The 15500-nt window shown below is 34.1% G+C and overlaps 1 protein-coding gene across 1 annotated transcript in view; it reads left to right on the top strand.

Annotated features, from left to right (window-relative positions):
- The window catches only part of SYN2 (synapsin II), a 104838-nt gene that overhangs the window by 43181 nt on the left and 46157 nt on the right, over positions 1-15500 (top strand). The window contains exons 2-5 of the mRNA XM_039342243.1: positions 3980-4037; positions 6364-6455; positions 8258-8414; positions 11098-11187. Coding sequence (XP_039198177.1) covers positions 3980-4037; positions 6364-6455; positions 8258-8414; positions 11098-11187 — 397 coding nt within the window. The remainder of the gene's footprint in view (positions 1-3979; positions 4038-6363; positions 6456-8257; positions 8415-11097; positions 11188-15500) is intronic.

Raw genomic sequence — 15500 nt, 5'->3', positions numbered from 1 at the left:
GAATGTAAAAGACTCAGTGCCTGGTGTATCCAGAAGCAGGTAATAAAATCTTATGTCTGAATTCCCAGAGCACAACTACTAATCATCCATTACATGTAATAGCAAAACTGGCTTGGTGTCTATTTCTTTTTACACAAGAGGGCAGCAGAAACTATCTCTGAGCATTTCAAATTGTGCTTTACAAATGCCATAGGAATAATTCTAACAAACAAACAAAAGCTTTCTTCTGAATTTACATTAGGACACAGAAATGGAATATCCTAAGTAAGAATAATTTGGCCACATGGGAAAGAAAAACTGGACAACTTCCTCACACACCTCAACAGCCTACACCCCAAAATACAGTTCACTATGGAAACAGAAGCTAATAACCAACTTCCCTTCCTGGATGTCTTAGTCTACAAGAAATCCAATGGCTCCCTAGGACACACCATCTACCAGAAGAAAACAGACACAAACCGCTATCTGCGCGCACTCTCACACCACCACCCAGCACAGATCAACTCCGTAGCCAAGACACTCATCTCCAGAACAAAACGCTTAGCTGACGAACAACACCTAAAAACTGAACTACACACTCTCACTAATGTACTAACATCCAACGGATTCCAACGAAATAAGATTACCAATCTAATCCAAAAAGAAACCCCACTAAAATCCAAGACAGAGAACAAGAAAATGGCAAAGCCCTCTTCCTATACATAAAAGGCACCACAGACAGAATCAGCAAGATCCTCCACAAACATAACATTAAGACAGCATTCTGCACAAACAGAAAAATATCCACCATCCTAAGAAACCCCAAAGACAAAATTGAGTTAGAAAATCAAGGAGTATATGAAATCCCATGCACCACTTGCCCCACCATATACATCGGACAAACCAACAGAAGAATTAAATACCAAACAGCAATGTTTCTTTTTAATGAAGTATTTAGAATTATATAACCAAATTATATCATATATAATTAAATATTGTAGTAATAATAAAATATTATAATATATACAAAATGAATATAATAAAAAGCAAGTATGTATCCAAACTAGTGCAAGAAGTCAGAAACCAGGATAAAATTCAAAAGTACTATAAGTTTATTTAATGCAAGAATCTGAACTACAATCTGAATGGTCAAAGCAAATTGATGCCAGGTAAGGGTCAATGGATTTCAATTAGGTCTCTTATTGGAGCATAGACTCCAATATGTGTTTGACCACACCCTTAAGTTCAGCCTGGTCATCTCCTACAACACCAGAGTGTATGAGTTGGGGGGGGGCATATAAATCTGATAAATAAATTTAAAAGTTGTAAAATTAGAGGCTAGGAATTCTTTTCACCCTTAAATTTTAAAAATAATGAGCATATTAAGAGCTATAGCTTCAAAGTTTAACATATCAGCAGAAATCTAATGGCTTCAGGATTGCAAACCAACCCAAGTTTTTGTAGTTCTTCAAATTAGTTATGTTAGATGTCTGGCTATAGAACTATAAACTACAATATGTGGAAATACAAAATGTTCTTTTTTCTGACTTCGATCCTCTACATTTTGCTATGTGGAACAGAAAATTCAATTATTTTTCTGAAAAATACATTTATTAATTGAAACAAATACAGTTTTTTCACCTAACTTATAGAACAGTTTATAATATTCCAAATCCTGTTTCAGTGGAAAATATTTAAGATTTATTTACGAGTATTTAATTACAAATTTTAAATATATTCTAAGGGTCACATTAACTTTCTTGTTGATTCTGTCTGTGGTGCCTTTTGTGTAAGGGAAGAGGGCTTTGCCGTTTTCTTGTTCTCTGTCTTGGATTTTAGTGGGGGTTTCTTTTTGGATTAGTTTGGTAATCTTATTTCTTTGGAATCCATTGGATGTAAGTACATTAGTGAGAGTGTGTAGTTTGGTTTTTAGGTATTGTTCATCAACTAAGCGTTTTGTTCTACAGATGAGTGTCTTGGCTACGGAGTTGATCTGTGTTGGGTGGTGGTGTGAGAAAGCGTGCAGAAGCCTTGACAGCTATCCAAAACAAATATAACCCCTCAAACATGTCCTAGATCTGACCAACCACTGCCTATCCAACACATACTTCATCTACAATGAACAAAAATACAAACAAATAGAAGGAGCACCCATGGGATCATCTCTCTCACCTTTCATTGTAAACCTTTACATGGAACACTTTGAAACCCAAGCTCTAGAAAAATCTGATCACAAACCCAAACTCTGGCTCAGATACGTATACGACACCTTCATAATCTGGCCACATGGGAAAGAAAAACTGTACAACTTCCTCACATGAAACACTTTGAAACCCAAGCTCTAGAAAAATCTGACCACAAAATATTTAATTCTGAATAAAAAAGTAGATAGGCAGATGATAGGATGGATAAATAGATGATGTGATATAATGTGATGTGATATACATCCTTTGCTCCCTTGTTGAATGTAATGATGTTGTGACACTGGGAAAAGGGCATTTCTATCTTATTTATGAAGTAGGGTCAGGCTATTCATAAAGCATGAATCGTTTAATCAGAAGTATATGCGTTACATAGATATAAGGTTTTAAAAATTATGACCCTTTTTGCATTTAAATTTTGAATCATCAAAAAAGTAGCATGGGCTGTGAGAACTCTATTTCTTATACACACCATGTTAGATTTCCTCTAAAAGATAGTGTGAGCCCTTTGAGGTAGGCCAGGCCAGGAAACAGTAGAATATCTACTATATTTATTAACTAGCTGTACCCAGCCACGCATTGCTGTGGCTCAGTGCGGTTAAATGGAAAAGAAAGAAAAGAGAAAGCGCATGTTTGTAATATGTTTAATTTCACAATGCTTGTGGATATACAATATTTTTTGTTTTTCCATTGTGTGTGCAGATATAGAGATTACATCTAACAGATGGCACTGTTTTTCAAAAAAAGCATGTTTACCTGTCACAGGTAAAAAGCATGTTTTTACCTGTCACAGTGTGACATCTATATAATATAGGTATATAAAAACACGCACATATTTGAATGCAACATTGTGTCAAAATTTCAAAGCAATCGGTGAAGAACTTTCAGAGATTTAAGGTTTTGAACAAATGAACATTTACATTTTTATTTAAATAGATATAGGCTATAAGAATAGAGTTTCTCCTTCCACCACTCTTAAACACAATAAGGTCAAGGCAGGCCAGTCTTGACTTTCTTCTTCATTTCTTCCTGTCTCCCCAAGTTAAGCATATGTTTTTGTAACGGCTGCCTCATATTTATATCATGGATATTCCTGTACAAATAAAAGTAGGAAGCAATATGCAATGCCAATGTAGCAGACAGAATCAGGATGCAAAGGGCTTCTGGAAAAGGAAATTTGAGAATTCAAATATACTAGCTTTTGACCTCCATGATTTCATTATAAGTCCATAATCTAAAGTATAATAGATTCTTAATAATAGTAAGAGTCAAATTTTCACAATAGACAGATGGATAGAAATATCTCAAACTCATTCAATAAATTCAGTGAGATTAAATAAGTAAAGGAACAATTGCTTGCTTAGTGACTATTTAAAGTTACAATAGATCCTTCCAGAAGCTAGTTACAACCTGTTTCCAGAATTACAATAGTATTTTCAACACTTGGCTGCTGGCTCATTTTTGTGATTGATTGCAGCATTCTACTGTCGTAACAATGCTTTTTTTTTTCTTTTGCTGATTTCTGGCCTTTGTGGCCTGTTTTTGGCAAAAAATGCTGATAAGAATGAAAAGATTTGCTTAATGATTGCTTCAAAAAAAGTTATAAATGAAGTTGGTCACATGGGTGCTTTGATTTATGATCATCATGATTTACAATGAAAACTCTAGGCTCCAAATATGGTGGTAAGTCAAGAATTACGTGTATTACATTGATAAAAGACAACTCTTAAATTCCAATATGATTTTGTTTATTTACTTACAACTTATTTTTTGTTTTAATGAGAATTCTTGTATTTCAGGACCAAATGTTTTCGTGGGAAAAAAGTCCATGGAGAATATGACATCAAAGTCGAGCAGGTATTCAGTTTTTCTTAGTGTTAAATATTATTTCAGAGTGTTAAGAATGGAATAAGCTGGCATCATATAAAACTATTTTACCTAATGTAAATAATGAAATTATATAATACAGTAAATAATATATGAAATATTTGAGGTTACCGAGACAGCTGCAAGAAAATGTTTTAAGAACACTTATCAAAGATTTTCCCTAGTATTTATTAAAGCAGTGAAATTTTTAATAAATCCATACATCTTCCTGTCACTTCTAGATAATTCAGAGGATATTCATAAACTTGATGGGATTTTTTTTAACTATGCAAAAAAAATGTTATGTTTGATAATAACATATGGACAAAACTGATGGGGAATAAGTGATGGAACAGATCTTGGAAATGAACATGATTAGTTGGCTAGTGAACTTTTATTAATTCTACTCACTCTTCCTATGAGAGCAAATGGAAGTGTGTATCCTGCTTGTTTTGATATAAGTTGTTCAGATTTGATTGTAGGAGAAGAGAAAGAAAGATAAACTTTTTAATTTTTTTAAAATGTTTCTCTTTCTTCACTTCCCCAGTTTGTTTTTCATGTAAATAGGGTCAAAATCATATTTCTATTCCAACATCTAACAGCTTTTAATGCAAATATTAGAAGAGTGATAATTTTTATTGTGCCTATAGCTACTTTTTTCATTTGATTACTTTTGTTACACAGATAAATTTTAATTAAAAGAATATGCCTAATGATTAAAAACTACATTACATTTACCGTACTTAGGGGTATAATCATATTTGCTTGGGGAAAAATGAAGATAATTGTAATGACATGATATATTGCCTTTAATGAAGTGAAGTATGTTGGATTTGCAAGAGAAAGTGAATGGAACAGATGGATTAAGAGGTGTGAAGGAAAAATGTAGGACAGGAAGCATAGAAGATGCATGGAGAGAAGACCTGAAGCTGAAGTCAGGGACAGTCATGCTGGCTGAACACTCACAAAACTAGCAAATTGCTGGGGAAACAGTGAATGTGGAAACCTCCAAAAATGGAATCAACAAAAGGAAGAGCTGGAAGAACAATATATGAATCCACCAGTGATCATTGCCAGGACCCATAGGAAAAAGCCTCTAACATCTGTAACTGTTGTGGCCAGGCATATCTATAAAAATTGTTGCCAGGCTGGTAGATGCAGAGAGAGGCAGCAAGAAGGTAGTTTCCATTATTGGCACTCCCTCTATGTAAACAGACTCAAGCATAGAATTAGCTGAGATGGAGTGAGTTGAATCATCCAAGAATAGGTGGAAATGTTCTACTGAAGACAAATAAATGTAAAAATGTTTCTTTAAGAGTGCCTCTTTTAAGAGGGGCAGGAATTATGAGAAGTGTGGGTGAACATTGGAAGGTGGTTTTAGAAGACAGAGTTATAAATGTTGGCTGAAGATTGTTTGACACTGCGGAAACTGGGGAAATATGGACTGGAAGAGTAAGTTCATTAGAGTCATGCAGCATCCAAAAATGAATGAATGAATAAATGAATGAATGAATTCATTCATTCATTCATTCATCCATTCATTCTCTGGGTAAGAATTGGAGTTTAGCTGCAGAATTGTTCTACCTGGAGTGAAAGGGTTGAAACAAGGAAGTTTCAGAGTGAAAAATGGACAAGGGAAAGGATAGCTTCAGCATGGGACAAGTGAGTTCAAAGAGGATCATTATAGACAGCTGGTGGAAGGATGGGGCTGACTGCTTTGGAGAACTGTAGCCTCTAAATCACAGGTGTCAAACTCACACGATGTCATGTGATGTGTCATGACATATTGTGGCTTTTTTCCCATTGCCGGCAATAGGGTGGGCACAGTTTTGGGTGACACATCCGGCCCATGGGCCGGCAGTTTGACACCCCTGCTCTAAATGCTCCTTTTGAATGGCAGTTCTGCCTTAGCAAATCTGCTCCCATCCACAACATGATCGTAAATGTATGGGCAGATCTACCAAGAGGTTTGAATTTTTTAAAGTTAGTGATGATAATAATTTTAGAATACATTTTATGACACTTTTGTTCATAATATAAACAAGTATAATTTTTTCTTTTGTTCCTGGCAAATGCTTATTATTTATTGAAGATATTTCCATTTATATATTGCTTCTACTTTTCATATGGAAAATAGTTCCAACATTATTCTCTAAATATGTAACTTCTTCTGTAAGAAAACACTCATAAAATAATATTTTCCAGCACACTTTGCTAGGTACAATTGTTTGTTCAAATTTCATATGTCCACAGAGGTTGCATGTGGACTAGCAGCTTAAAACAAGTTGGTTTATTTATACATTTTTTTATCTTTCAGGCACAATTTTCAGAGGTCAGTTTGATAGCTCATGCTGATGGGAATTATTCTGTAAACGTGCAAGCTTTTCGAAATGGCACTAAAGTTGTCAAGTAAGTTGTTTTACTTTTTTGACTTTCAGAATTAAGGTTAGCATAAATAAATACAAAACATGATCATGAATAACATTCTTTATTAGAAATAGGATTTGTTCAGGGTACATCCTCATTTTACAGCCAAGGTACATCCAGTTCAATGTATGATGTAATTAAGGTGTTTATTCATCTTCTTGATAAATTCATAAGTAGCAGACAGTGAAAACCGCTCAGTATCTAAGATAAAATATCCAAAGAACATCTCATTTTTGTTCTAATTCATGGGAGGTTTAGGCTAACAGATTTATCTATTGTATAGTATATGTTCATCCAAGAACTGGCACAACTTAATGGCACAAAACCAATCAATCAGTTAAAGAGTTATTGGTTTTCTCTTCGATGAGCACTAATAGGTCATTGAAGGCCTATTTGAACAGAAGTAGATTTGATAAGTGAAACAAAGAGTGATAAAGCAGAGGGACTGAAACATAAAGCAGTTCTAAATTAGTATCCAGTGTTAAAAAAAATTCAGGTATCACAGATGGCAAAAAATACAGTGTTAATATCTAAGGAGAGACAATTAGGGAAGAGAATAAGCTTTACAACAAACAGGCCTTTAAATTATGACTTTAACTTCACTCTTTATCATTGCATCTTCATTTTTGTTTTACCCTCAGCTAGGGATAAAATTTATCAGTTGCTGGTTTAGTTTTGTTCCATCAGAAAGATAGCTATGTGTCTGCATAGATTAGTGTATCAAAACATTCTGATTTGGATAACCCTCTAATCACCTATAAAATGTTAGCCTTCAAAAAAAATGTCTGCATTCCTCTTTTTCAACTAGCATAATGACATTCATTTCTTTACCAATCTCTATCATCACCAACATAACCAATAACAACAGATGAAGTTCAATAATTGTTTGCTTTCTCTTAGCCTTTTTTCCTTTTCTTTGAGAGGAATTTTTCATTATACTGAAGTCAACAAAATTCAAACATATAGAAAGACACTAATCATCACAACAGAAATTCTAAGAGCCCCCTATTTGGACATTATTCCAGAACCATAAACCTCTACATGCCCTTTGGAATATAGTTCTGTTGGAATATAGTTCTAGTATATAGGTGTCGAACTGCTGGCCCGTGGGCTAGTTGCATCATATGGAGGCCATAACCAACCCAGCTCCGGCAATGAAAAAAAGCCACGATACATTGCAACACGTCATGTGACATGGCAAGCTTGACACCCGTGTTCTAGTCATAATAACAACTCTTGTCATTTTTTTCCTCTCTGACTCTAACTAAAATCTTGGAGAGATCCTTCAAGGATTCTCAAACTTGCCAATCCATTTTTAATTTATTCCTGGAATAAGAGTTCTATCTTTACAACATCTTAAACATGTTAAGAATACTTTTTGGTAATAACATTCCTATTTTCTTCCAGACCAGAGTCGTACCTATGCAATGGCTTTCATATTACACTATTATGACAACTATAGTACCCTTACCACCCATATCTAATATTTGCACAATATTGGAGGTATCTCCTACACATAGATCTGTCCCACTTTGTATTGTGAAACTAATTTGAAGGCAAACCATTTCCAAAATCTTGTCTAGAAAAATATAAGGACTTGTCTAGGCTATAATCAGGAGTCAACACTGACTTGAAGATGCATAGACACAAACAAAAAGGTTTCAGTTTAATGTGTTTTCCTCTAGATGTAATTTTAATCAGCCTGTTCTAATTCAAAAGCTCCCATAGCTCTAGTAAGTTTCTAATATATTTATTTGCTTGGTGTTAAACTCAATTCTCTTTAGGTCATTCAAGCCTGACTTTGTTCTTGTCCGGCAACACTCATTCAGCATGGCTGAAAACGAAGATTTTCGTAACTTAATTATTGGAATGCATTATGCAAGCATCCCAAGTGTTAACTCTCTAGAGTCAATCTACAACTTCTGTGACAAGCCCTGGGTAGTAAGTAACAAATTCTAATTTAATAATAATATATTTCATTGTATACTTGAAGAATAACATTTAAATGCCGAACTGAGGAGGGGAAAGGAAAATGAGTAGCATTTAGCCCAATGTCTGTCCTTGTACACATGCAAAACTTTATTAAAACATTTATATTTGGATTATGTCTCAAAGTCTTACATAACATAAATATATTCCTTGATGCTTTTTAATTACTATGAATATTTAATGCTTAATACTTAAATATTTAATATTCATAATCTTTGCCTCATTTCCTTGTGGCTTTTTTATCACTAATTCTCAAAATTTTTCAGATAAAAGAATTGTAATCAGTCTTGTACAAAGTTAGTAAAGTAACTATTATTAGTAAAAAGTGTCTATTCAAAGATTAGGATGAAATAACAGTGGGTAAGAGAGCTGAACAAAAGTACCTAAAAATGGTAATACTGCCTAGCTAGAATGCACTTCTCACATTTCAATATTTTTTCTCATTTTGGATGATAATAGTATAAACACTAATATGAGCATCTGTATAAAAAACTTTATGTACAGTAATTGTGACTCATCTCTCCATTGCTTTTCCTTGCATTCTCTGTTTGTATGTTGCAATGCAAATAAAATCACTTCTGCGTATAGAAAACTAATGTGAGATTATAATTTTTTGCCTGCTGGTATTCAAAACAAAACCAGCCAGTTCTCTACCTTAAGATGTTTAATGTGTTATTCCTGCAATTGTTAAACAGGCTGCAGGCATTTGCAATAACTTCTTTATCTTTTAAAATCAAAATGCTTTTATCTTTCACCCAATCCTTTGCATAAGAAACTGGTTTTCCAATTTTTAGAGTAAAAAGAACCTAAAGTTCTAAAATATTCTAACATGACAGATTAAAATTATGATTTTAAAAATTTAAAATTAACAAGAGATACTTGTTAAGCCTGAATGACAATTATATCCAAAGGCTCACTTTATCCCCATTTTTTTTATTTTACTTCTGAGTAGTTGTCTCACCCAAAAGCCTATTAAGTGTGTTCATTATAAATTACAGACTTGGGACCATTTTAAGGATTTTCTGCAACTGCTCTGTCAGGCAAGAATCGTTACTTGAGGCAAGAGCCAAAGTGGAAACAAATTCCTTAGTTCTCAAAGTGGGCTCTTATCCAAGCCTTCTTCTGTGCTGCCCCAAATATTTCAAGGACTTTTATCCAGTGCAATGTATTGGATATTATTTGCATCTATAGCCTATGTGTCAATGCTGCAAATATTGTTTATTCTTGCTTTTGACAATATGCAGAATTGTCTGGTAAATATGGGGTTAATAAAGAGCAGAAAGGGCATTGGGGGTAAAGCCCAGGAAAGAAAGAGGAAGAAAACATTTGACCTTCACACTAATTGGATAGTGTGAGATATGACGGCTAATTTAGGGAGGGAACATGCTGATAATTTAACTGCTCAGAGGAAGAGAACTTAGATCCTAGCATCCCTCTGTTGTGCCTATGCCGACATTTTGTAACAATAAAAGACTTTTAGGAAAATAAATGCCTGGAAGTTCTTTGGAATGTTTCATTAGCCGGAACCACATCACTATGTTTATTCACTTTCCACTAACAAGAGAGAGATTATTAAAATATGTCAAAATATTATACAGCCAGGCACTCTGGAGATTATGCCTGGAGTTTTCCTTTTTCATCCCATGAGACTGCTATCTGTATCTATATCTAATTTTTATTTAATATTTTTACAAATTAAAAGATAAATACAAAATAATATGGAAGAAAAGTAGGAAAGGAAGCAAAACAAATCTATTTATCCATCTCTCTCTCCCCCCCTCTCCTTTTTAAAGAGCAGAATACACAAGACTGTCAATAAAGAAATTAACTTATTTTCATTAACATTGAAAAATTAATTCACAAATTTGCTTCAGTAATTGGAAGGTTCATAATGGAACAAAGACGCTGGAAGTAACTAGCTTTTTCCAAGTGCAAATACCAGATGTTGGCAATGAATTAAATATCCCCAGCCCTATACTAACCTGATAAACTAGGTAGTGGGCCGAGGCAAAGACCTGGAAAATCAAATGCCCAATCATGAGTAGGAAAACTGCTTTTTCAGGTGTACTTTTAGATAGAAAAAAGAATTAACTCCCTGTTGTCATTTTAACCTCTTTTCTCATGAGGGGGTCTGTTGATCCCCCCACTGCACCCCATGCTTGCAATTTACCTTTTAAAAACATTTCATGCTTTTAAATGAATGATGCCCTGTCTCATTTGATCATAAATATATAATTACAACTTATTGCAAACTGTATGCTATACATTTACTATAGCTATGTAAACTTGGGAGGAAATACTGTGATTATAAACATCTCATTCAGTTATTAGTGGTAACTACGAAGTATATTGCAGTTGCAAGACTGAATAAAAAGAAAGGAATATGGATTAAATTACCTCATCATAAATGTGGCATGAGAGTTGATTATTAATGTAAGGCTTTTTGTGCACCTTTTTACTTCCTTTTTCTATAGATAATAATAATCTGGCAAGCACTAATGCATTTTGGTATTTAGAATTTGAGATTTTGATAGATAATGATTAGAGGATTGCAGAGGAATGCTGAGATGATTTCTATATTAACTGTCTTTGGAATTTAATGTTTAATTTAATTTAATGTTTTATTTTTCTGTAGTTTGCCCAATTGGTGTCCATCTATAGAACCTTGGGAGCAGAAAAATTTCCTCTGATCGAGCAAACATTTTATCCAAATCACAAGGAAATGGTAAGAGCAAATCATAAACATAAATTTTCATTCCTTCTGCATTTGAAAGAGGCAGCTGTAATAATCCATGAGTTCATTTTATCTGTGTATTATCCTCTTGTTTTACCTGATTTTATGAAACAAAGATGTTTACTCTATAAAATACTTGAGTTCCTGACAATGGGGAAAACATTCCTGGTGTTTTTAAAGCTACAGAGATTGAAATGAGATATATTCTTTTTTGAAATACATTAATTTTAGACAGCTCAGATTAAGACACAAACTGTGCTTTATTTTTCTTGTAAATTGCATAATTTGTGTGAAATTTTGACTTTAAAAATGCATTTCATGTATATATTATTAATGAAAGGTTTCTATACTATATTATTTAATTCTGAAAAACTTGAAAATTGTGTAAACAATTTTGACAACATTTGTCTTTCTCTTACCACCATTTCTGTTTCACTTTCAAATATGACATATATTATTTAATATACTAGTTTAATACTGAAAGGCAAGTATTAGTTGACTGTCTTTCTGTTTCTTCAAACCAAAGCCAAAATAGTGATTTAATGTATTGTTCCTGGAATAATATATGATGATGAAAGTAAAATGTATTCATTTGATTTGAAAAAATAAACATGTCCAATTTTTATTGATTGTGAGAAAAAGAGAATCCAATGAAAATAAAGTATTGGTATGAAAGTTGAATTAATTAATCATTAATCAAACTGCCACACACAGAAACTCTGTGCTGTGTCAAAAATAATTATCTATAGTGAATGGAGAGAAAACTAATCCCAAAATTTGAGACATGAAAAAAATGAAAGGAAAACTTAAAACTGATCTATCAATTAAATCTACAAATCTGACAAACTAGGTAGTGGGTGGAGATAGTCAAAGCTTTAGAAAAGCAGTTATTTCTGTAAAAGTGTGTATTCCAATGACAATCTGAATTAGCTTATTTCTTTCTTTTTCTGTTTATTGCTAGGTAAGGTCAATGTTCTCATTCCTGTATGCAAATTAGAAAAATGAGTGTAATCCTTGACTTTGTGTTCTACCCTTCTGGTTGGGCAGGAAGATATTATTTTTAATATGTGTATGTACACAACCCCCCCCACACACTGTGGTCAGTTTGGAACATTTGTTTTTCATGGTCTCATGGGCTTTCTGTTTAGTTGATAATCTTTATCAAGGAACTTTATAATTCTACTTCACTAAGTGTGGCTGTGTGCTTTTCAAGTTTCAAGTGAAAAAGTATGATATAATTTATTTCTGCTTAAAAAAAGTAAATTGGATTCTGTTTTATCTCATCAGAGGATTGGTAGAAATAAAATCCTTTATCATGCATTATAGAATATATGGATAGAAAATAGCATTATTGGAATCATTTCAACATTTACGTTTTTGACCTTTCAATTGTCAGAAAAACAATACAAGATGTGAAATCTTTAATCACATCAAAGCTAATATACCAGATGAGATGCCTCTGAAATATAAGTGGTAATAGAGGGAACTATTAAAATGCTACACAAAGTAGTTAGCACTTACCTGTAGCAAGAGCCGATTATGACCACCAACACAGGGAGAGAAGGTTAGAAACCTCCCCAGCTTCCTTGCCTACTAAGTCAACTCATACTGAAATCAGTACTCTCATTATAAAAGATTTTTAACTTTCTCCATTCTTGAAAGTAGATAAAGAGAAGCTACTAAGCTGCTCCTCAATAATTCAGTGGCAGAGATTATTTTTCTGGAGAAGGGAGTCTGATGGCCAAAATTACTGAATAGGCACTCTTCTGGAATATAGGAGGACACAACAGGGACCTTATGTATTGCCATTCATTAATTCATTCAGTTTGTATGTTGCCCACTTAGCATAAAACTGTTGCTAAGTGTTAAAACAATTCAACAAAGATTAAAAATGCATCACATAATGTAACAGAGAAGCATGCTTCCTGGATGCCATTAGAGGACATTGTTTAATGTCCACAAATAGCCTGGCCATGTGCTGTGAGAACTTTGTAGGTGTCAACCATCACTTCAATGGTGCCCAGAAGCCCACTGGAGCCAGAGCAGCTCACAAAAGAGAAGTGTTGCAGAGTCCTATCAACATATTAATGGTGCTGCACTCTGGACCAGCTGTAGCTACTGAGTAGTCTTCAAAGGCAACTTGATATATGTAGAGAGCATTGCATTAGTCTAACTGGTGTCTAAAGTATTAATCTAAAAAATGGGTGCAGTTGGTTCAAAAACTCTCCTAGCCACAGCTGCCATCTGCTTTTCAGCAAGGAACTAAGAACCTAGAAAACTCCCAAGCTTTGTACCACTTAATGCTAACCCATACAGAAACAGTGACGGAAGGCTCTCAGATACAGGTGGTCCTAAAACCTAAGGCTGCTTGATCTTGCTATTATTTTTGTAGATCCTAAGTCTGTTCTTCACTACCTAGAACTCCACAACCTGCAAATGCTAAGAAAAAAACCCTCATGTTTATTCCAGATTATAGATACATAACAGTATGCTGACTATATCCAAGCATGGAACTTGATTGGAAGGAGATTGTGGGAGGAAGGGGTTAGTGAACCCTACTCACAGCAACAAGAGGGCCAATTCCTGACATCTCAGACATATAGATATTTGCATGCCCCAACCTTTTTTCCTTCACAATGAAAGGTTTAGGATTGTTAAGCCTGTAATTCTGAAATTAAATTCTCTCATGGAAAGCACATGGACACATCTGTATTGTGTTCTTGCCAACAATATGGACACTGGTTTTCCATTGTTTTCTTTCAGGTTGTTTTTATTCACTAGGACTAGTTTATAGTCCTGGGATTTCCTGGTAGTCTCTTATCAAGATAGAAACAAAGTTCAGTTCAGCTTAGCTTTTCACGGTCACCTAGACGGAATGGGACAACTTGGCATGGCCAACTCACCACAACCTACTTGCTACAGGACAACCCGCCATGGCCAACTCACTGTGGGACAATTCATTGCAGGACAATTCAACAATTCAATTTAAATATTTAAAATAATTAAAAATTATTTTAATTTTTGTCATTCATATTTCATTTTGTCCTTTTGCATCTATTGCATCATTTCTTCAATATTAGTGTAACTCTTTTCCCATGACAAGATGGCCTGTGGCAAGTTGGCTGCATCCAGTTGTCCTAAACCCCATCTCATTTGCTCATCATAGTGGGTATCCTTTGATATGATTTCTTCTTTGGTCCCTTCATCCTGGCCTGCAGCTTGCAACTATGCTAGCAAAGGGTTGGGAATTAGATGCTTCTATAGCACTAACACTAACACTGTAGCACTAACACTAACACTAGGACTTAGACTTATATATATTGCCCCACAGTGCTCTTAAGCCCCCTTTAAGTGGTTTACAAGAGTCAGCATATTGCCCCCAACAATCTAGGTCCTCATTTTACTGACCTCGGAAGGATGGAAATTCAGTCAACCCTGAGCCGGTCAGGATCGAACTGCTTGCAGTGAGCAGAGTCAGCCTGAAATACTGCATTCTAACAGCTGTGCCACCATGCCTCTTTGGTATATTATTATTATTATTATTATTATTATTATTATTATTATTATTATTATTATTATTATTACTATTACTATTATTCTGCTTGTTCTGATATTTACTAACTAAAAAATTAAACAGATTTTGAGTGCGAAATCAGCTTTAATTGTGTTGGAAAGAAGACTGGTTGTGGTTTTAAGATATATCTCATAGTCACACAAGCGAATGAGGCTATAGTTAGTAATTTCTAGCCAACAGCAAAATACCCTATGTCCTAAAAATCACATACACAGCCTCATCTATCCATTCTTTTTTTATGGATGGGTGGAAATAAATTAGCTATTATTCTCTATGGTAATTGCTGAAAGATTTTGAGTGGCCCATACATTGCACCAAGGGGAAATTATTTTCATGTTTTAACATTTCACTATTCAAATTAGAAGTTCCCAACTTTTGTATGTCTGTGACAAAGAGACTTGATATATGTGCATTCAGGCTTAAATCCTGGCCATTCAGCAATGATTTCTACTTGCAATGGTGCATGAATTAAAGATTAAAATGGAAAAGATTATATCAAAAACAAATTATATCATAAGATTAGCATTCTTTTATGAGTACCTTTTCAACATTAAAATTAGAACACAAAGTTCTGGTTAGAAACCTTTACTAATAGCGCATGAAGTGAGATTCCGACCATGCCATTTCTTCAAGATATTTTTAAATATATTATACTTTGAAAATGAGCCGGTATATGAAATGTCTGGAAGCAGCATATATTGTCTTATTCTGATGTTCATATAAAATGGTG

This window comes from Crotalus tigris, unplaced genomic scaffold (assembly GCF_016545835.1).
Source record: "Crotalus tigris isolate CLP2741 ecotype Arizona unplaced genomic scaffold, ASM1654583v1 scf7180000017781.746583, whole genome shotgun sequence".
NCBI classification, from domain to species: Eukaryota; Metazoa; Chordata; class Lepidosauria; order Squamata; family Viperidae; genus Crotalus; species Crotalus tigris.
Note: the sequence above shows the minus strand (reverse complement) of the source record. Positions and strands in the feature narration are given on the sequence as shown.